Source organism: Scophthalmus maximus, chromosome 6, assembly GCF_022379125.1.
Source record: "Scophthalmus maximus strain ysfricsl-2021 chromosome 6, ASM2237912v1, whole genome shotgun sequence".
NCBI lineage: Eukaryota > Metazoa > Chordata > Actinopteri > Pleuronectiformes > Scophthalmidae > Scophthalmus > Scophthalmus maximus.
Genome location: NC_061520.1, coordinates 12,334,633 through 12,356,490, shown reverse-complemented (window position 1 = coordinate 12,356,490; position 21,858 = coordinate 12,334,633). Strand labels below are relative to the sequence as shown.

Sequence of the window (21,858 nt, the reverse complement as noted above, 5' to 3'; positions counted from 1 at the left end):
TCCAGTATATCCAGAACTGGACTTTGCACTCTCACCTGAGCACAACTTTAGTGTCCAAATCTGAAACCCTGGAGCGACTGTTGCCACACCTTTGGATCCACAATAAACACTTTCACCGAGCAAATATTACAGCATTGGCGAGTATGTGGGCAAATCGTTTTTCAAGACATGTTTGTGTAGTAATGTTTAAGACATGTTGGAGGTCATTAAGAAATATTGTCCACTATTTTCAAATGTAAAGCTCCCTTCTTGGTCACAAACCTTAAATAATGTCATTTAATTGATCTGTATAGTTTCTTTTATCTATTTTATTTATTCTATCTTGTGAAACCTGTAATGTCCACTATTGTCTGACACTCACAGAGGTCTCCATTTTCAAGATGCCATGGTAGTGCTAAAATGTATTTATTTTTTAAATAGTTTCTGATGTGCACAATATATGAAAGGTTTATAACCGTTAATATTAAGTTAATGCTGAAAAGAATGTTTTCTCATGCTTTGTAGATCAGAAATGAGCCACTAATGAGATCAACTTTTGTGTTGCCAGGTTGTGGAGAGTTCTTTAATTCAGCAGGGAGTTCCCTCTATTGGACTGTTTCACTACAGGGCTGTGAACAACAAATGAATCTACAAACAAACAAAAAAATGTTTTTGCTGACTTGGACTGTGGAACAACTAACTATATTAATCAATTAAGTGACCAACTTTTTTTAAAGGGTAATTAAGAAATTGCTAAAACAACCTGCAGCAGTCCATTGCAGACGACTCCTTACGTGTCATGCAGGGAGGGAGAGGGTTTTCCACAACCTGGCAACCCCAAAGCATTCGGTCAAAAGGGATTGGAAAGAATTTATATTCATTGATTAAAGCCAGCTAACCTGATCTTTACAAGCTCGTATAACTGGTGTTATACCCGAAAGGGGAAGCAGATATTCTGGCCCCCTCGTGTTTAATAATAATAATGTCACCTCATATCTCCAAACTGACAGTCACTGGCTGTTGGGCTACATCACACTTTTGTGGAAGTGGAAGTTGGTATTTCCATGGGCGTCTCCTATAACATAAACATGCGATTTCTTTATTTGCATTTCTTTATTATTACGGTATTGTGGCGCGACAGCTGCGCGCGTCTTCGGTGTTTCAGCGGGCGGCCGCCGGGGAGGAGGGGGTGGTCGGTCCGTGCCTGGTGGGGGAGGGGGTTTGCAAAACGCCAGGCAGGAAGAGACCCGCGTGTCCACATCTCGGCGTAAAGACGGCGAGGACCCCGGCGGCGCCGAGGCTCTTCTGCTCCTCGAGGCCACGACCCTCATCGCGAGGGAAGCGGCTACAGTGACACTCGTCCACAGTATGACACGCCACCGGAACATTCTTTTCACAAAAACAAGAGCGACCCCCCCCCCTCCCCCCTTCAAAAAAGCCGGGGTCAAAGTTCACAGGAAGCTGGGGGGCTGCCATTTTTTTCCCCTGCTGCTACTGCTAACGTCTAACGTTCGATGCTAAAGCGACGCGGAGGTGCGGTTGGTGTTTCACATTCGTGTAGCGAGCTGGACTCCGTCCGATCCGAGGCGCCGCGCACCATCCGCCACTCCTCCGACCGCTGTCGCCAACAACCGTCGCCATTGGATGAATTCGGCATGGAGAAAGTAGCGGAGCCGTCTTGGACTTCTTCGTACACCTACCAGGTGAGCAAGCACAGTGCGGAGATGCTGCACAACCTCAACGCTCAGAGGGAAGATGGAGGCAGGTTCTGCGACGTGGTGCTGCGCGTCGGCGAGGAGAGCTTCCCTGCCCACCGGGCGGTGTTGGCCGCCTGCAGCGAGTACTTCGAGTCGGTGTTCGGCCGCCAGGCGGAGGAGGGCGACGGCGACGCCAGGGAGATGGAGATGCACACGATCAGCCCCAAAGTTTTCAGAGACATCCTGGACTTCGCCTACACCTCCAGGCTCGTGGTGCGACTCGAGTGCTTCCCGGAGCTGATGACGGCGGCCAAGTTCCTGCTGATGCGGTCGGTCATCGAGATCTGCCAGGAGGTCATCAAACAGTCCAACGTGCAGATCCTCGTGCCCACCTCCCGCGGAGCGGACGCCAGCCTGTTCCAGGCCACGGCGGCCACGGAGCTGGGTTTCCCGGTGGCACAGCAGGATCTCGTGAACGGCACGGGGATGCTGCTGAACGGACAGGGCTTCGCCGACAGTGCGCAGATGCACACGGACGGAGGCGAAGCCGCCGCCGCCGCCGTGTTGCTGGAGGACGGCGGCGGCGGCGAGTCGTCGATGCCGATACTGGAGCCCGTCGACGGACTGCCCGCGTCCCCGCCGCCGGAGTTCGCGGGGGCCACGCTCCATCACGACGCCGGCTCCCCGGGCTCCAAGAGGAGCCGGGGCCGGCCGAAGAAGGCGGGCGGCGCGGCGGAGGCGGTGCACTTCCACCACAGCACCCCCCAGAAAGACAACGGGCTGTTTCCGTGCGGGACTTGCGGCAAAGCCTTCACGGAAGCCTCCCGCCTGAAGAACCACGAAGCGCAGCACGGAGCCTCCTCCGGCGTGCACAGCGTCGCCGTCAGCCTGTCGCCGGCGGGCGGCATGGCGCTCATGTCGCACGCCGGTCTGGTGGGGAACGGCCTGCAGCTGCACGGGGGGCTGGCGCTGGACAACGGCCGCAAGCGGGAGAGGACCCGGCGGCACGTCGGCTGCGACATCTGCGGGAAGGTGTTCCGCGACGTCTACCACCTGAACCGACACAAGCTCTCGCACTCCGGGGAGAAGCCGTACGCGTGCCATGTGTGCGGGCTCCGGTTCAAGCGCAAGGACAGGATGTCGTACCACGTGCGCTCCCACGACGGGTCCGTCGGGAAACCGTACGTGTGCCAGAGCTGCGGGAAAGGGTTCTCCAGGTGAGCGGGGGTCTTGTGTCCCGGGGTGGGAACACTGCGCAGGTCTCCGTGTTGTCTCCTGTGGGAAATAGTTTTACATTCATTCTAAGCTCAAGTCTTTTCTGTGGCAGTCAGTGGAAGACGTAACACCAAAGTGTTTATCATTGAGACTTTGAAGGTTCATGACGGCAGAGCATGTGTAGTGTGACTGTCATCACTGCAATTCAGCTTCACACACACACTCACACACACACACACACACACACACACATACACACACACACACACACACACACACACACACACCAGTTTCTCAGGCCCCGTTACAAACTCAACGTCACCACCTATTGCTGTGGAGGGTTACTTGCAGGACAGACAATAGATAAAAAGCAGTCAGCCCCCCCCCCCCCCCCCCTCTCAAAAAATAAATCCATTAATCTAATGAAGTGATGGAGCGGTGAAGAAATTCACACTGGTGAAATCCCACCAACATGCGCGCTTCATTCCAGTGACAACGTTGCTGCCGCAGTGTATTGTTAAGATTCATTATGATGGCATGTTAATGCCTCCTGACTCATATCATTTCCTTTGTTAATATAAGACCTTCTATTGAGTTGCGTCGGTTCAGGGGTAATAGGACAGAAGACATTTTGATATGTAGTAGAAAAGGCGCAGGTGTAAATAATGAAGTTACCGGCTGGGTGTCTTTAATATAACAAAGACATCATTTATGCCTTTCCTCCAGCGACAAGTCAAAATGTCTGAGGTTCATCCTTGCTCTCTGTCACTTGCCCCAATGCCAAATATTTGCTTGTCATTACTTTCACACTTTTATTTTCATGCCATTCTATTCTTGTTTTCTTCTAGATGTCGCTGACACATGACAAATTCATTTCTGTAACAACAATCACATTTTAATGTAATTGGTAGCATCTGCGCTTAAATGGCAAGTCAAAATGTCTGCTGTGATAAAGGCCCATTGTGTTTATATCATGAGCTCCTACAACAATGGTTACTTGTTGATATTTAGAAAAGGGAACCTCTAATTCGTTACGTGCAATCGTGCATACTAGGTAAATGATTCCGTGGGCACGCTCTCCTTATGTGTTTGGCTCTTTTCACGTCAGTGCCACCAATATTAATGACGGCATTAATGTTCATTAATCTTTTCTTCTTAATGTCGCTCCCACATGACAAATTCATTTCTGTGACAAAAATCTGGTTTTAACTGACTGATTAATACATTTGTTTGTAAGAGGGACTGAACTGACACATTTGTTTTGATGCCAGCATCCATTCACATCACATTTAGACATTGAGGTAATGTAGAAACGCCTTGGCATGTGATCACACATGCAAGTTTGCACGGGGAATCTTTAGCTGTGTGAAAATAGATATATTGGAAATTCATAGTCACAGAAGCGGTTGATGAACAAGAGCTTTTTATTGCCTTTTTTTCCGTTCCAGACCCGATCACCTGAATGGACATATCAAACAAGTTCACACAACAGAGAGACCCCACAAGTGCCAGGTAACATTTAGGATCCACATACTGGAGTTATTATATATTATATAAACTCAAAGATAATGATGGTTTTTTAATCATCATATGTAAGAAAGGCGTTAATATGTCAATTTCTGTTTTACAGATTTGTAACGCCTCTTTTGCCACAAGAGATCGCCTTCGGTCACACCTTGCATGCCACGAGGACAAAATCCCCTGCAAAGTTTGTGGCAAGTTCCTGCGTGCTGCCTACATGACGGACCACCTCAAGAAACACAGTGAAGGAACGCATAACTACTGTGGCATTTGCAACAAAGGTAACCCTATAAATGTCAGCATTCCATATGCCTGCAAAGTCCTGTGAGACAACTCTGCCCCATGTCAAATGAAACATATTCAGATGTGGCTGTCGGTATTCTCCTTAGCAGTGCTTCGTACTCGTAGGAAAATGGCTAAGGAATGGAGTCACGGTTGGACTACTGCAGTTATTACAGCTTTTGCCAGATCGGTCAAATCTGATAATATTTGTATTGACAATATGAAATCGTAGCCGTGTCCAAAACCCTGTGGATATCCTGTAACAATGCCGCAAAGGTAGACTTCGCGGCATGAGGAAAGAAGTGTGCCAGCTGTAAAATTTTGTTATTCAAGTTGACGTTCGTGTTGAATGTTCCAGGTCTGCCATCTGGCAACGCAATGTGTGCGCCAACCAAATGCGTACAAGATTAAATATGTTGTGCTGTTAACCTCACACGCTTTGAGAAAGAGGCAGAGAACATTACTGTCACAACAGAGCTGTGATGTTACACCTCTAAGAATGGTTAACTGTGTCATAGTGTCTTTGTGTGTGCTTGGTCTCCAAACTGAACCTTGGATCATATTTCATCATCTCCCTACCAGTAACGTGCCCACCCTTGTGCTAAAATTATGCAATACTATTTTCTTAACATAACCTCACAGGAAGGATTGGTGTTAAATAGCTTGTTTTTAAAATCAAATTCACTCTGTTGGTCTTGTTGAACTACAAAAGACGTATAGTATTCCTAAAGATAATCTACAAACATGAGTTGGCAATCAGATGGTGATGCAAGCCAATGATGAAATTATTGATATTTACTCAATAAGAATCATCTCTTCACGGTTGTCTGTACTCGATATGTGCCGATAATATTCCTTGGGTGGATGAAGTTGTACCAAGATGTTTTTGATAGAATTTGTTTGTTTCCTCGGGCAAGACGTTTGTCGTAGTTTTGTGATGCTGTTGGGATTTACGATAAAAAAAATGGATATCAATTGAACTTTCCTCCCTGAGTAGCCATCAGTGTACCAAGGTTTTCTGGTCTTCACCACATTTGTTAATATTTCCAAACAAATCGGGGTTGACGCCGACACAGTCTGTCGTGGTTTTCAGGACGCCCCTCTCATAGCCAAGGCTTTGTGTGTGTCATGCAACTGCCTTGTTCTTTGTTCTTCTGGTCCCAGGTTTCTCCACTGCGTCCTACCTTAAGGTGCATATAAAGACACACCATGGCTCTCCACTGCCCCCCTCTGCCACAATGCACACCTTCCCTGAGCCAAGGGGGGGACTGCAGATGCACAACGGCACCCCTTACCACATGGGACGCCAGTGCTCAGTGGAAGGCAAGCGGCCGCCCGCCCCATCCCAAATTTTCATGTTTTCTGGCTTCATGTGCGCTGCTGCTTTTTGGACAAAAATGCTGCTGCATCTCAGTGTATGTTTAAATCCCATGCATACATCCACCTCACTGCCAAGCTTTTCCTTAAAACATTTACTCCTATGTAATGACATCAGGGGGCAGTGTATACATGCCCACCCTGTGGTAATTAGGTAGAAGGGAAACAACTGGAAGTATCACACATCTCAATTAGGACATTGTCTGTTATTATTATCTAAGTATTACACCACTTTTATTATGAAAGCAGATTAAGTACCCCATGATTAGACAGGTCAGTTCCATATAAAGAGCTGGACTGTGGTGTACCTACCAGCTCTTCATGAATCCTTCACTAAGTCTGAAGTAAAGTCTTTCCTAAATTCTTAAAAACTATTATTTGTCTTCAAACCAGTGATTTACTAATTTGAGTTGCATTATTTAACTTAGGGAATATCTTAGCTGGTACAGAGGTTTTTACCTCTTCCGAGGACACATCTACAGCACTCCACAATGGAGAGCAATTAACTGAGTTAATAAGTAGCTACTGTAAGATCACAAGCTAGAGATCATAGCTACCTTCCAAAAACAAACAAACAACAAATTTTTTGTGAAATGCATTATTTTGTGCAGACATGAAGAAAGCTGTGTCAGAATTTGGAAATATCTATACAGTTTGTAATGACAGTCAGGTGTTATTGGCATAAAAATAGGGGTATGTTTTGTAAATGTAGTTTTAACGTCTGACGATTTAAAACCGTATCAAGTTTTAGGACAGATATGTCAAGGTACACCATCATTTCACTTTTCCGCTTCACTCTTCAGCTACACCTGCCTGTTACTGGAATAAAATATTTGTTGTGCTGAAAACATAGGAAGCTCACAGTAGTTTCCCTGACTCATATCAATGGTCAGGTTTGCAGAAATGGCTGGAAGAAATATTTGTAGATTACAACAATAATTAGTGGAGCTTTTGCCATAGAATAAATGCAGTTGAGCACAAAGACATTTGTAGACTTGCAGTCAACAATTCTTACTCAGAACATCATTAGAATGTGGGGTGTCCTTTGCTTTTTATGTGTGTCTGTCTTGCATGGCCATGGCAGCATATGATTAACGGTGTCTGCACCTGATTGGCTGGTCCATCGGCAGTTGTTAAGCAATGCACACTGTTGCATGATCGTGTGCTCCATTTGCCCTGGATTCATTGAAATGTTTGTGGTTGTGTCATTTTTTTGTGAGAACCAGTAACATATAGAGACAGTGCACATATCAAAGTGTGAGCCACAACCACAAATGGCAAAATAACATGGCAGAAAATAATTTTGTACTGGAACTGATTTATGACCAAGTAACAGTAAGTCAATTTGTCCATTTCCATATTACAATAGATGGTAATTATAATAATAATTATTTGCAGATCACTTTTCTAAACCCACGTTACAAAGTACTTCACATATGGCAACAACTTAAAAAATAAGCTCCTCATAGAAACAATTTGTAATGGAGTAATAAGCAAATTAAACCAATTGCAGCCACTAGCAAAATATGGTTTCAGAGCTCTTACTGCGAACGATCTGTCACAATGTTTCAGCCTAAGTACTGGCTCTTATATGCAACTAAGAGGTCAGATATGAAGCTCAACTGAAGTGAGTGAAGTTATGTAAAATGGTCTGTCTTTCAGTAGGTAACATGGATTGTATTTTGGAACTATCCCTAAGATGATAAACACGAGGCTGTACCAGTATTGTGGTGTGCTGCTCAAAGCCTATGTACAGTACAATCAAACCAAATGCCAAGATTCTTTGCAGGAGGCTTGATCCGCTCCAACAGGGAACCAGTAGATAACATGATTTGTTTTGATTTGAGCTGGGAACAAGGCACAATGATCTCTATTTTGCTGCAGTAAATATTGTGACATTTCATTTTGGGATCACAAAGTCATCTAGTGAACTAAGCATACCACGATCAGTTGCTCTTACTGGCAGGTACAGCAGTTTATCATCGACATAATAATGAAATGAGCCATATCTGTAGATAATATTTCCCGCTGAAAATATCTGTGCATATTAGTCTGTCAAAGAGCAATGATAGGCTTTAAAAACAATAGCTGGTGAAAAATAAGCTGCTATTGTTCAACAGTGTTAATTGATACATTGTGTTAACCACGAGTGTCCTTTGGGCAGAATTGTTTTCTGGTTCATTTGCTTGTGTGTAAGATGCTTGCTGCACATTAGTCTTTTCTCTCTAATGATTCAGATGTTGTGAGAGAATTATGGGACTTAATTGCACTGCTCAAAAAAATGAAGGGAACACTTAAATAACAACTTTTCAAGTTGAAAACCTTTACTGATCATCTGTGAAGTGAACGGGCGTCAATGGCCAATTCTGGTGTTCTCTTGCTGATGCCAGTCGAGCTGCACAGTGCTGGGCTATGAGCACCAGTCCAACTAGAGCACGCCAGGCACTCATGCCACCAGTAGCCTGCTGGAGGTCATCTCGTAGGGCTCTGGCAGTGCTGTGCCTGCTCCTCCTCGCACAAAGAAGCAGATACCAGTCCTGCTGCTGGGTCGATGCCCTTCTACGACCCTGTCCAGGTCTCCTTGTGTCTCCTCCATGCTCTTGAGATTGTGCTTGATGACGCAGCAAACCTTCTTGCGACCGCACGGATGGATTTGCCCTCCTGGAGGAGCTGGGCTGCCTGTGCAACCTGATGGGGCTGGAGCTACGGCCTCATGCTACCAGCAGTGGACACTATAAGAACACAAAACTAGAGAAAAAATCAGTCAGGAAGGATAAGGATTAAGGAGTGAGCAATTTACTGTGGGCACCACATTCAAAACCATTCCCATATGGGGGTTTCGCTCTGTTGCACCTGTTGTCACTTTGGACTGTTGGTCAGACAAAGGAGGTGAAATTGATACACAATCACTTTAACTGACTTGGTGTTAGACTGTGGCGGTTAAGTGTTCCCTTAATTTGTTTGAGCTGTGTAGTTTGTTTTGGTGATTTTACCAAATCGTATCCTCTGCCATAGTGTGTCACTGTTTTAACAAACATCTTGTACAATGAGGAAATATTATATATATATATATATATATATATATATATATATATATATATATATATATATATATATATACATACACACACACACACACACACACACATATTGTTATCATTATATACATATATTTTACCAAGGCTTGCTGCGACCTGACAGTTTCCAGCTAAGCCACCAACAACCCAAGTTGGATTGAGAAGTTCATGTAAAGCTAGTAACTGTCAAACAGTGATCAAATGTGAGTAAACACCAATTAACGTTAAATGAGCTCAGAACTCACTTGACATTTGTTTGAGAGACTGAGCTCATCAGATGAATGAGTAGGAAAAAGCTGAAAATTTTATTTCCTCTCGGAAGTGGTCATGTAATGTGTACTGTCACTATATCTACTGATGTTTTCGCTGTAGTCTTCATTCATGTCATGCTATATGTAAGACAAACGAGCTGTGGGTGGAAATTATACTTTGTTATACACAGTATGGGCTTTTCTTCTCACAGGGATATTATGACCTGTTGCAAGAGAATGCACAATAATATTTTTACAACAAATGTAGGAATAGTTCTGTCTGTTATTCGATTTTTCTTGACAACCTCTCATTCGATCAATTTCAAACTTGGACGGACATATTGTCGAGGAAGTGCATTGTTGACAATGACTTTTTTTTGGATGAGCAGTTATTAAGGAATATTGCCATTTAGAGACCTCTCCATTTAAAAGCTACACTTGCTGTTACCTTGGTAACCATGTTTTCTGTAGTCATGCTCTAGCTTGATGAGAACTGCACTTAATGGTTGCTCTTTGTGTTTGCCAGTGTGCCAGCATTTTGGATTAATATTTTTAAATTTTCAAATACACCTGTCAGATGTCAAAATGTCCACTGTGAGAATGCCCTGTACTCAAATGGCATAAAGTTTGCATGTTTTTCTAATAAGATAGCTTGTTTGTCTTATAAGGACTTACAGTAAATTCAGTGTATTACTCACAAACATCCACTATTTTCATTTATTCTTTCCATAATTATTATAGTTTCAGCATTAGCTGAAAGGAAAAAAGGAAAAGTTTGTCACTGACAGCATAAGTGAGGGGATTCACCCAGCATGGATTCATTCATACTAGTGAACCTGTCCAGCACGCTGTGTTTACAGACTGCATATCAAATACTAGTGATGAAATGAAGGTAATTCTGTCCGTATGGTTTCCGCCGGCCTGTCATGTCTGTCCCTCCCCCTTCCTTTCTCCCTGGCCGGGTGTTGTGTAGACCTGTGCGCCAGTCGCCAGCTGCTTCTCACCTCGTCTGAGGCAGAGGGTCACTTTCATGGGCTCTCTGGACACCCAGTTCTTCCCCAGCCTGGCCCTCCAGCCTTGGGCCTGCAGCCTGAGCTGCTCATGGGGAAGCCAGGGGGGGCTCCATTTTTCTGGGAGTGTCGCTCTGGCGGGTTGCCTGGCTTCCCCGTCCATGGGCCTGTTTCAGGTCAGTACAGTCCAGCAGGAGGGTGGGTTGGGGGCATGGTATGAGCATGGCCCACTGGTTGGATGAGCACAGCACAATTCTCAGTGGTCACTGGGCAAATGGACTGAGCTATAAATAATATGGTTCAATCCTATAGCCACGTTTTTCAGGGAAATGTCTTTTTTTTGGACTGTTTTGTTGAATTTAGTAATTGATGTGTAAAATAAATTGTCACACCTTGTTCCAACTACTGGATTAAAGTTGTATTTTTGACAAAAACTGCTGTATAATCTTTTATCTTAATTCATGTTTCTCTTCATTTCCTTCTCCCCTTTCCTCTCCTTCTTCCTCACTCCCTTCTTCCTTTACATGCGGTGTTTACCTCAGACGGACAGGAAAATGATGAGAAATGTCCTCATCTGGAATCAGAAGAATCAGACCCTTCATTTGGAGAATTGCCCCACATTGACGATGATAAATCTCCAAACAAACCCGATAGGCCGGAGCTTGAGATGCCCTCTTTATCCTGCAATGGAGCCTCCGCAGGGGCATTGGGGTCCCCTGAGGGGTCCAAAGCCAAGACGGACCCTGAGAAGAAGTTTGCCTGCGGTATCTGCGGTCAGGCCTTCCGCACAAAGTCCTACCTCAACAAGCACCAGCACAGAGTTCACAAAGGCCAGAAAGCCCAGGCGATTTCAGGGTCTAGCTTAAGTGAGCCGGCCCCATCCCTGACCTCTCCCTTCTCCCCTCAACAAAACATGTCTCTGCTCGAATCCTTTGGTTTTCAGATTGTCCAATCCGCGTTTGCCTCTTCACTGGTAGATGCTGAGGCCGGACAAAGTGGACTCGACTTTGGAGGAAAGTGACATGTTTGCTAGAGTTGTAACAAATCTTCTCACTTGTTGGACAAAGCCGGGCTTCCCGCAGAAGATGCTCTGTATTTGGGAATAACTTTGCCTCAAGACAACTTTTCTGTTTGTTTCCTTGATTAATGTGTATCCAATATTTTTGTCAGAGACTGCCATACAATTCTTACTTTTTCTACTTTTTCAGTATGAAAGTATGAAAAGTGTACGGCGTGTAAATTTTCTTTGTAAAGAAATGACATGAAGGTTTTATTTCCTTTATCTGACATGGGTCTGTTGAAGTTATGTTTAGTAGGCTTTCGGTTGTTTCTGTCTTGTGTGTTAATCTTGGCTGCACATATGTTGCTGACATGAGGTGAATTATTTACTGCATTATTCAAATGAGATTTGTCTGTTGGCCCAGTTTAACTGCTCTGAATCAACCCGTGGCCATTACAACAGTTTTTAATGTTTCATAATCCTTGTTACCCTAATAGCTGTAAGCGGATGTCTTTACCTCAGAGCAACAAGAGGGCTGAGATCTGTATGTATGTTGTTCTTTTGATATGGATTTTTCTTCAGAACAGGGATTTGAATTGGCCTCAATTTTGATAGGTGGTTTTGCTTGGAATCTGTTGATTGCAAATATTCCTAACAGGCCCACGGCATATTTCATTACACATGATAAGCAACAACTTTGTGCAAAAAGTCAGTAAAAAGGACATTGAGTAGCACTGACAGTTGTCAAGGACCTTTAGGAATTATTATTGACGGGATTGTAGTTTACAACTGGACGTTCACAAGCACTTTAAAAAAAAAAAAAAGTATTGTCAAGACTTTAAATTTTATTTGTTACAACATCCACACAAAGCACATTTGGCTCCTTAAAACCTGGCAAAAGTAATAGCGACTATTAAAAAATGAATTAAGCTACCTCATGGAAGATATTAAGACCACAGTGCTTTGTTGATCATAGCTTAATCAATCTTAATCTTAATATCATTAGATTTATAGAAAAAACAGTCATTCTATTAAAAAATGAAGTGTGTGAAGACCCAATAGCACCAAAGCTTTGTAATTCTTTCAATGTTTTGAAGATCCTTGCAGTTACACTGATAGAACGAGCTGTTTGAGGACCACAGTGTTTGTGAACCTTAGGCAAAAAGCAGAGTTGGTACATTTATGACAGCTGACACGATGTGCTACTGGCAGCTCAGGTGGATGTGAAAAGCCCTTTATCTTTTTTTTTTTTTTTTTTTGATGATTGGTAAAATTAATTATTCAAATGAATAATTACAAACACAAGGAGAGGAAAGCCATTTATTATTGTGATCTATGCTATGTACAGGAATGCTTTTGAAATGAAATAGTTTTTTTCTATCAAGTCAATTTAAATTTTGATTTAAAAAAATTGGTCTTGAAACATGCCTTGAGCTTGTTGGGACCGCCCCACCCCCCACAACGTTTCCAAGTATTGTTTGTTAGTTATTAAATCAGTCGTGTACAGTAAACAGGGACCAAGGTCAGGTATATTTTCAGTATATATTTTGAGAAATGTAAATTATATTTTATTAACTTATTCATGCCCTTGTTTTGTGTACAGTTTTTTATTTTTAATTGTCAAACAAAAATCTTGTGATTTGCTTATTTTGATAATTTTTCACTGTAAATTATGGTAAATTGTGTTTTGTGTGTGAGTGTGTGTGTGTCTGTGTGTGTGTGTGTTTAGCAGCAGTTAAGGGATTAGAGGAAAGATTCACACCCTTATCCACCAGCCTCTGGACCGACCAAACGTAATGCAACTTTAACAGTCAGTAATTAAGCTCACTTCAATTCTCCACTGTTTCTTAATCAGCCACACGTCTTGTATTGATAACCCCTCTGTCAGTGACCCACAGGGAGTTGCTTGTTCTGTCGTGTAGATGATACAACTTGTGTTTGAACTAATGGCTGCTCATTTAAGGCACAAGTGATCCACCTTGTTGTCTTGCAGTGAAAGTGTGTTTAATCCAAACTGTACCATCATTTTTGTTACGCCCTAAATAACTCGATGCGATGTTATTGGTTAAAGGAAGTTGTATACAAAGAGTTCAATTCAGCTTTGGTCTGCAACTAACGATTATCTTCATTATCTGCCGATTGTTGTTGAATCAAAATGTCCTTATTTTTTTTTTTAAATAAAAAAAGGACAAAATAAAATTAAAAGACTTAAAGTATGCTTTGTCTGACCAACAGTCCAAATCCCAAAGATATTCACTTTACTGTCCTCTTTGAAGCAGCAGCAAACTCACTGCAGAAGTTGAGACCAGACAATATTTGGCCTCTTAATTTTTCATTTGATCGACTAATCATTTTAATGGACTAATCAATGCAAGTTAAGGGAATAATCTTATCCGACATAAACTCTTCAGTCATGACACACAGTCCTCCCACTTGGGTCTTGTACGTGCCAGAACGTAGATCGACAATATGTTGAAATAACAGAATTGCGAAGTACACATTATGAAATTTGATAAGGACGCATACAAAACACTCCTCATCAGTTGATTAGTTTATCTCATGTTAAATTTTGTCTCTTTTTGTTGTTAAACTTCCAAAAGTTGTGTGTGTGTGTGTGTGTGTGTGTGTGTGTGTGTGTGTGTGTGTGTGTGTGTGTGTGTGTGTGTGTGTGTGTGTGTGTGTGTGTGTGTGTGTGTGTGTGTGTGTGTGTGTGTGTGTGTGTGTGTGTGTGTGTGTGTGTGTGTGTGTGTGTGTGTGTGTGTGTGTGTGTGTGTACTGTCAAAAGAGTGTAGCTGTGGCATCTGTGTGTTTGTCTCCTGCTTTCTGTTTAATTATAATTTGTGAGTAATGTCGTCTGTTAAATTCAGTACATTCCTATATTATTTATGGTTTTATTGTGATTGTATCGAGTGTATATACCATTCATAAACACAGTCTATGGATATATATATGAATATAAATATATATATATATATATATATGAACCAACCAATATGATCAATGTTTGTCAGTGGTGGTCCTGTACATATATAGATTTTCTTTTGGTGTTATTTCTTGTCGGTTATATGGAGGGGTGTTAAGTTATGGCCATTTTGATTGGAAAGTGTGAACTGCATGTTCTGGCATGAGAGCTGAGCTGGAGACTGAATGTCAATCACTGGTTGGTGGCAGTTCACTGTGCTGTCACTGTGCTCTGGTAGCGCTCACACTGCCCAGCTGCACGACCTGCGTCTTTGACAAAGTGTTTTTGTCCTTATTTTTTGATCCACTCATGCACTAGTATGTTCAACTACAAAGTTAATAAGGGTTGTTCTGTGATTATAGTTTGATATCAAGTGGAAGATGCCGTCAGGAAGGAGAGTGTTTTCTTCACAGGGATTTATGATTTTGTTTCACCCATGTTTGGTACTCAAGAGTAAAAAAAAAATTTAAAAAAAAAAGATCTTTTCATTGATCATTTAGACCTGAATGGTTTTGCTTTCTGCTTTTGGCCTGTTGCAAAGTGCCTTCCAAATACTGATTGTGCACAGCAGTGGATTAAAAAAAGATCCTCTTTTCTAAAGGTTGAGACTTGTACAGAGTGACTTGTGAGGACACTTTTCTATTAAAACACACGCAAAAATGTACAATATGTTAACTTGGTATTTTATCATCGTATTCAACAAGACTGCTCTTAAAACGTGTGAGCTACATGTGTCTTTGGACATATTTAGATTTAAGCAAACTTTTCTATAGATATTTGTTTTTGTACTCTGTTCTTGAATCTCATCTCTCTCGTTGGTACAGAGATGTGGGCATCGAATAAACTGCAATTGAAAAAGCTCCTAACATTTGGCCCAGATTTTTTTTCCCCCGGGATTATATACTTCAAAACAAACATCTTCACACCAATTGAACGTTTCCAACTCATAACATATTGTTGAGATTTACTGACCGACTGATTTTGTAGACATTTGTCTTTTCTTCTAATGGGAACATGCAGAGACAGTTTTGTGGGTAACATAGAACAAATGTTCTATGTTTTAATAATATTATATTTAAGTGGTATGAAGCCTCCAGTGTTTTCAACGCAGCTCTATTCACCTGCTGTTGTGTCTTTATGTAAACAAACATTATGGACTGTGTCCAGAAATAAAAAAGAAAAAAAAAATATATAATGCTGGCAGACTTTCATCTGGCAGTATACTGTGCACAGATCACATCATCTAATAGTGTTTCAGTGAATGAACCAACTACCTGTCAGATTGAAAGATTTGAAAATGTTCTCAGGTTAGATGGTTAGCAAATAAAATGTGCTTCCTGTAGAATAATTCACAATTAATGAAAATGTTCCTCTCTTAAATACACAAGGCTTAACCAAAGGTTGCTGCGAAAAAATTACAAATGATAAAATATGTCCCACCCCCCAAAAAAACAACAAAATTAAAATTTTGTTGAAAGAGTGATATCAGTTGTTTCTACGTCAATTCCACTGTTCTTGTAATTCAGTTTGTTGAAGTCTTCCATAATCTCAACCATTGTCTTTCCTTTGGTCTCTGGGACAAAACGAATCATAAATCCTGCACTGAAAATGGAGTAAGCCACAAAAATCAGAAAGCAGAATTGACCAAGTCCATCCTGTCCGGAAACACACGTAAAAACAGGCTGTTAGAGTCACATCAACACAGTACATTGACATTAAGATACTATAGATATTAGGAGGGAGAGGATGTATGCAGATAATTGGAAATAATAATAATATCGCACCACTACGTAGCCGAATAACATCCCCACAAGGAACATGCTGAGCCAGTTGATCGTCCCACTGATCACATAAGCAGAAGGACGCCAGGCTTGTAGGAAAAGGTCAGCGGGTAGAGCCATAGACACTCCGGCTAAAAGGAGATTATTTTTTAAAATATATATTAGTCACTTGAACTTGCACAAGCTTTATTTTACTTGAGAGAAAAAGCACAGGAAACCGAAAACTCACAAGGTCCAAGTCCATAAATGCAGATGACACAAAAGATCAGGGCAATGTTCACATATGGGATCCATGAATTAAGATCCTGTGTGAAAAAAAGATGGATGAGATGGATTTTCCTCAACGAGACCGATGGGTGTGTGTGTGTGTGTGTGTGTGTGTGTGTGTGTGTGTGTGTGTGTGTGTGTGTGTGTGTGTGTGTGTGTGTGTGTGTGTGTGTGTGTGTGTGTGTGTGTGTGTGTGTGTGTGTGTGTGTGTGTGTGTGTGTGTGTGCGTGTGCGTGTGTGTGCGTGTGTTACCTTGATGGACAGCATGACCGTAAGTAGAGACATTGTGATGCCCATCAGGAGATAGCCATACCCCATCAGTTTCTTTCTGCCGGCACGATCTATCAAGAAAGACTGAGACACAACATTCATGTAAGGATTACACATCATTACAGTACATTACACAAGCAGGGGCTCCATATAGTATTTGGTAATAATAAGTGCTTAACAGAAAGAAAAATATGGAAATGAAAAGAACAGCGATTTAAACAACAGAAAAATAATCAGTTCATGAAACGGAGGGGAGTTACACACAAAATATAACACAAAACAATCTTAAAACACTTTCCATTAAAAAAAGATATTTAAAGAAAAGATTTAAGTTGCCTGTCTGAGGGCTCGGACAGCAAAGGCCCGGTCAACCATGAGATATGTTTCGACCAAAACTACACAGAACTTTTAATCTCAGGTACTTTTTTCAAGGAAGTAAAAGGTTCCTGCAGACTGTTCGCCCGTGTTTCCACCACGGTCCAAAGACTGTAGGAGATTGAGTCAGCTCTCGGTCAGGCACCCCCCCCCCCCCCTCTATGGTGAGATACTTACACACAGGGTTATTGCCATTAACTCTGTTGCTCCGATACCAATGGCCAAGTAATGCATCTTGTCATTTGGCACTCCCGACTCGCGGAAGATGTCAAAGGCATAGAAGTACAGCTGAACGAGAGGATGGGAGAGGAGAAGCCATTTAACCGGATGAACCGAACAAGGCCAAATGAGACAAGATGTGTCTTGTGATGGCTGATGGTGAACGTACGGCGTTGATGCCGCAGAACTGAACTCCAGCACAGGGGATGGCCAGAGTCAGCAGTTGCCATCTCACACAGCGGGAGGTCAACACGTCCTTCACAGTCTTCACCTTCTCTCCCTGTGCGCTCTCTTTCTCCTTCTCCATGTCATCCAACTCCAGCTTTAAGTCCTCCTCCTGCCACAGCCACTGCAAGGCTGTTACACATGACACACTCATGAATAATACAAAATGATATTCAAAATCAGGGATTTCAAACCTTAAACCTTCTAATCCATCCAAAAAAATGGGTGTCTAATCTTGTGAAATGTGTAATTCCAGTGATTCCACTGTTAACTCACCTCTTCTGCAGCCTTCAGTGTCTCCTCTGTCAATGTAAAGGTATCGAGGAGCCTCGGGGAAGAAAAGCAGCATCACAAACTGCAGGACGGCAGGAATTCCGCTAACAGCCAAGAGATACGGCCACATGTCCTCTGTTCCCATCATCTCCCTGAACAGAGTGAGTCATGAAGAAACTTACATCGACCGAGAACAAGGAAGGACGATACAGTAGAATAGTAATTAATTATGACTTTATGCTATTTAACCTGACTACTAACTGAAACAAGCTTAAATCTGGAACGCAAAAGAGTTTTTGATCATGATGTGAAAATACTGCCAGAGCGATGCTTGCAACCAAAGTTACAAGTTGTTCAGTTTGTCGTTTTTGTGTTTTATGTTTTGAAAGAGATATGAGAATTTATGTTTTAAAGTGCCAACATTCACTTCTTACTTGATGCCAATTATTTGACCAGTTACTTTCCCAAAACCGATGAAGATTGAGCTGGTGAGAGTCAGGAAACCTCTGAGTTTCTTTGGCGAACTCTCCCCGAGATACATGAGGTGAACACTCAGGCCAAGACCTGTGGGGAGATGAAAAACCTAAGAGCCTAACAAAAACTACAATATAATCATCATCATTGTTATCATCGTTATCATCATCAAAACATACCAACATTATATCCATAGAGAAATCTGCCCAGCAAAATCATCTCAAAGGATTTGGCCATGCGACTGAAGAGCATGAGCAGAGCAGCAACAATCGCCACAACATTGTTGAATAAGAGGGCTTTTTTCCTGGAAAAACAAAAGACATACAAGAGATCTTATTATTATTATCAATTGGACACAAGGAAACTTTTTTGCCCTGCTACACAAGATCAATCCAAATGCAAATGCCATGATATTTTGATAATTGACATATTTGTTTGAGCCACTTGAAGTCAACCTGCAACATCCATCTTGACATTTTTGGGAAATGCACCAGTGGGACTGGTATCAAAACTCAAATTTGAGTAGGTTAAGTAGCTTTTGTATTTTTATATTATCATATTTTCAACCTTTGCACCTGAGAGTCAGTCAAAGTGACCTGGCGGATTGTATCATCCCAGATTAGTTTAACACCAAAGGTGAACGTTAATATTTTGTTTTTTCCGTCTAGATTATAAACCGTCGAAAAAACAGTTCCTTTGGTTCTGAATGAGATATTTGGTATGTCGGAGAGTTTTGAAAACCAGAGACGTCAGCAAGTACAGAGTGTTTGCTTTGCTATTTATTAACCGCCATGTCTGTCTAACAACAAATATTAACAGTATTCTACATAATGTGTTCTGTATGTGTGTGTCACTGGCTATCGTTTGGGACAAATTTCATACTGAAGACCAGTTAGTGTCCCTCACCGGCCATAAGTGACGGGAAGGCTGCCGCTGTGAATGGCCCCGGCCCAGGCACCGAGACTCAACACAGCCACGATGAAGGACCAGATGAGCTGGTTGGCAGAGTCGTCCACTGGAGCACCGTACCTCAACTTCCATGTGTAGTTCACAAAACTCTGAACGTGCTGCGTAAAAAGTCAAAGGTGATTTTGCATCTTGCGCCAAAAATTGGTTCTGATAAGAAATTCATCATAGTTAATGTTAAAGCATATTAAATGTTGTTTTAGCCTTTTGAATTATTGTTTTGTAATCCAGCATGTTGCTGTGATAAATACATGCATGCTTTGCACCTAATCAATAGAAGTCTTACCACTTCTGGAGAAGCAATGACAGACACCTGAATCCCATACTGAAAGGATCCACCGATTCCCAACACCATCGACAGAACATAAAGCCTCCAATATTGCAGCTGAAAAGTAAGGTGGAAATGACACATTACTTTTAGTGGGACAATAGTTAATTTGACACTGTAGGAGAGGGGCAGCTAGTATGTGCTGCTTCGTTTCATGGTTCACTGACTTGGGCCCCTGAACACACGTTTAATGATTATGAATGAGGTCTATGATGCAGCAGTACAACGTCACAGTGTGCACGCGACAGTTCCGCTCTGTTACAACGGTCTGTTTAACCTTAACAGCTTGCCCTTCTTGTTGTAAAAGCAGAAACACAAGGTGGTGTCTTCGTGGTTGAATGCACTTCAGCTAAAAAGCTAAATGAACGTAATTTAATGAAATGTAATGGTTGTGAATTATTTAAGACTTGTAACTAAAGAAAAAAGAAAAAAATATATTTTATTCTATAGATTTTCAAGTAGTTTTGTTTTACAAAAAAAGAAAAGCAAAAATCTTTTGGCATAAACTTGCACAGTGTGATGGTGATAGAAAAACAATACCCTCTGTGCTTAGATTGGTGTCCTATAAGACTTCACCATGTTATGGTCTTGGGCACCAGGACACCTTTTTTTTTGTGGATGAATGACGCCTCGATTTGTGACACAAAGGAACTGAGTCAACCATTGCGTGACCAACTCTCCCATTGGGGAAAAAGATCACACACAATCTGGCCATTCTTGGACATACATGTGTGCTGCTGGGCTCCTTCTGGTGCAAGCTCATCTTTAAATTCTCTTTCATACTCAGAATTTATGCCTACATTATCTTCATCTTCTGAAACGTCCTCCTCTTCCACTGCATTATGTAGTTCTATACCATCCCACTCACTCCCATAATATTTCCTCCAATGCCCTCTGAGCAGGGAATCCATTGCTCCTATTGCCGGTGGAGGATTGTAGTGGATGTGACCTTATACACTGTGGTGTACAGGTTATTTATCTGTTTTGTCCCTCCCCTGATGTGCAGGTGTGCGGCAAACCGTGCGAGAAAATGTTACATGTTTGGAATGTTGTGCAGATTCCCACACTACCGGAGGTAAAGAGTGTGGGAAAGCAGGACCAGACCGAATTTTTCTTTTTTCTTTTACACGTTCTACACAGAAAATAAGCCAAGGCCATGGAGTTTTTAGGTTGAAAAAAAAATTATAAACTGTATAATTTTGTCTTTTATGAAAATTTGAAACTGGTCAATTTGACCCAAACACCAATGTTTGAAAAATTATAATTTTCAAAAGTTATCTTCGAAAAATAATAATTATTAAAGAGTTATACAAAGGTCAGAGAAAAAACAACAACACATGCAAACAGAAAACCTTCCCAGTTCCACGATTGCAGTAACCAAAATTACCTATGGGATAAGTGAAGATTTTTAGATCGGCACTATAGAAGTTAAAAACACTATGGATCACAAGTGAGAGAAATTATTCCATAAACAGCGTAACAACAATCACTTACCTTTTTTGATGCACCCACCATTTTTTGCACTTGCTCCCCAGATGCTGGCTGCACAAGGAGCAGAGGACCAGGATACATGAAGGATGCCACCTGAAGTTACACATCAATAGATTTTAGTTGACCATTCATGACGTTCGTCATGTTTGACGTACACAGGGATGACCAAACACTGCACTAGATTAAACCTGGTCTGTCTGGTTGATTCCTGTGGTTGTTACGTGTGTTGCCAGTATATTCTGTCTTCTGGTTACACAGTATTTTAATCTGAGAGGTAGGGGGCTTGAACAAATGGACAAAGCACAACAAAGCTCAATATTTATATTGGAAATCATGAGGGGAATACTACTCAACTTTTGAAAACAGCTCTATCGTTTCTGCTTTGGCTCTGGAGTTTTGTTTTTTTTAAAGTCTGAGAAAATAAGTCTCTAGATGTAAACTGTGATGTAACCAGGATTATATCAGCTTGTGTTTAGAGTCTTAGAATATTTAACTCAATGCCTCTGTGAATTGGACACGAGAAGTTGGAGGAACCCGTAGAAAATATCATGGTTTCAACAAGAACTCCAACCTGAATCACCATATATTTAGTTTTGCCCTACCCTCTAATATGACCCACAGGAGTGTTTCCTGAGAATATTGTCTCTTTATACTCCCATGACCACTACAGCTCACCAAACAACAAAACTTTACTAGCTGCTTGCACAAAAAGGCATTTTGGTAATTGCGTGCTCCGTTATTTTAAACAATATCAGAGACTAAAAGTCTTCGTACAGATTTTGATTAGTATCCTTGATCCTAAAATACTGGACTGCCCC

The 21,858-nt window shown here is 41.9% G+C and overlaps 2 protein-coding genes across 5 annotated transcripts; one reads left to right on the top strand and one right to left on the bottom strand.

Annotated features, from left to right (window-relative positions):
- Nucleotides 1-1,208: 1,208 nt before the first annotated feature.
- patz1 (POZ/BTB and AT hook containing zinc finger 1) lies at nt 1,209-14,104 on the top strand. 3 transcript variants are annotated; one of them, XM_035632853.2, is made up of 6 exons: nt 1,209-2,893; nt 4,340-4,403; nt 4,522-4,693; nt 5,859-6,017; nt 10,373-10,585; nt 10,952-14,104. In XM_035632853.2, the coding sequence occupies exons 1-6, from the start codon at nt 1,494-1,496 to the stop codon at nt 11,428-11,430; spliced, it is 2,487 nt and encodes an 828-aa protein (XP_035488746.2). In that variant the 5' UTR covers nt 1,209-1,493; the 3' UTR covers nt 11,431-14,104. The 3 variants fall into 3 exon arrangements, with proteins under 3 accessions (XP_035488746.2, XP_035488747.2, XP_035488749.2); XM_035632854.2 differs by lacking the exon at nt 10,373-10,585; XM_035632856.2 differs by lacking the exons at nt 5,859-6,017; nt 10,373-10,585 and having other exon boundaries at nt 10,952-14,103.
- A 6-nt stretch (nt 14,105-14,110) lies between these two features.
- LOC118310077 (solute carrier family 2, facilitated glucose transporter member 11) lies at nt 14,111-21,187 on the bottom strand. Of its 2 annotated transcripts, none has more exons than XM_035632869.2 (12): nt 21,044-21,187; nt 19,508-19,606; nt 19,162-19,322; nt 18,435-18,559; nt 18,216-18,345; nt 17,785-17,933; nt 17,453-17,640; nt 17,242-17,352; nt 16,672-16,773; nt 16,382-16,457; nt 16,156-16,283; nt 14,111-16,026 (listed from the first exon to the last, which is right to left on the bottom strand). In XM_035632869.2, the coding sequence occupies exons 1-12, from the start codon at nt 21,119-21,121 to the stop codon at nt 15,832-15,834; spliced, it is 1,542 nt and encodes a 513-aa protein (XP_035488762.1). In that variant the 5' UTR covers nt 21,122-21,187; the 3' UTR covers nt 14,111-15,831. The 2 variants fall into 2 exon arrangements, with proteins under 2 accessions (XP_035488762.1, XP_035488763.1); XM_035632870.2 differs by having other exon boundaries at nt 21,062-21,136.
- Nucleotides 21,188-21,858: the final 671 nt, after the last annotated feature.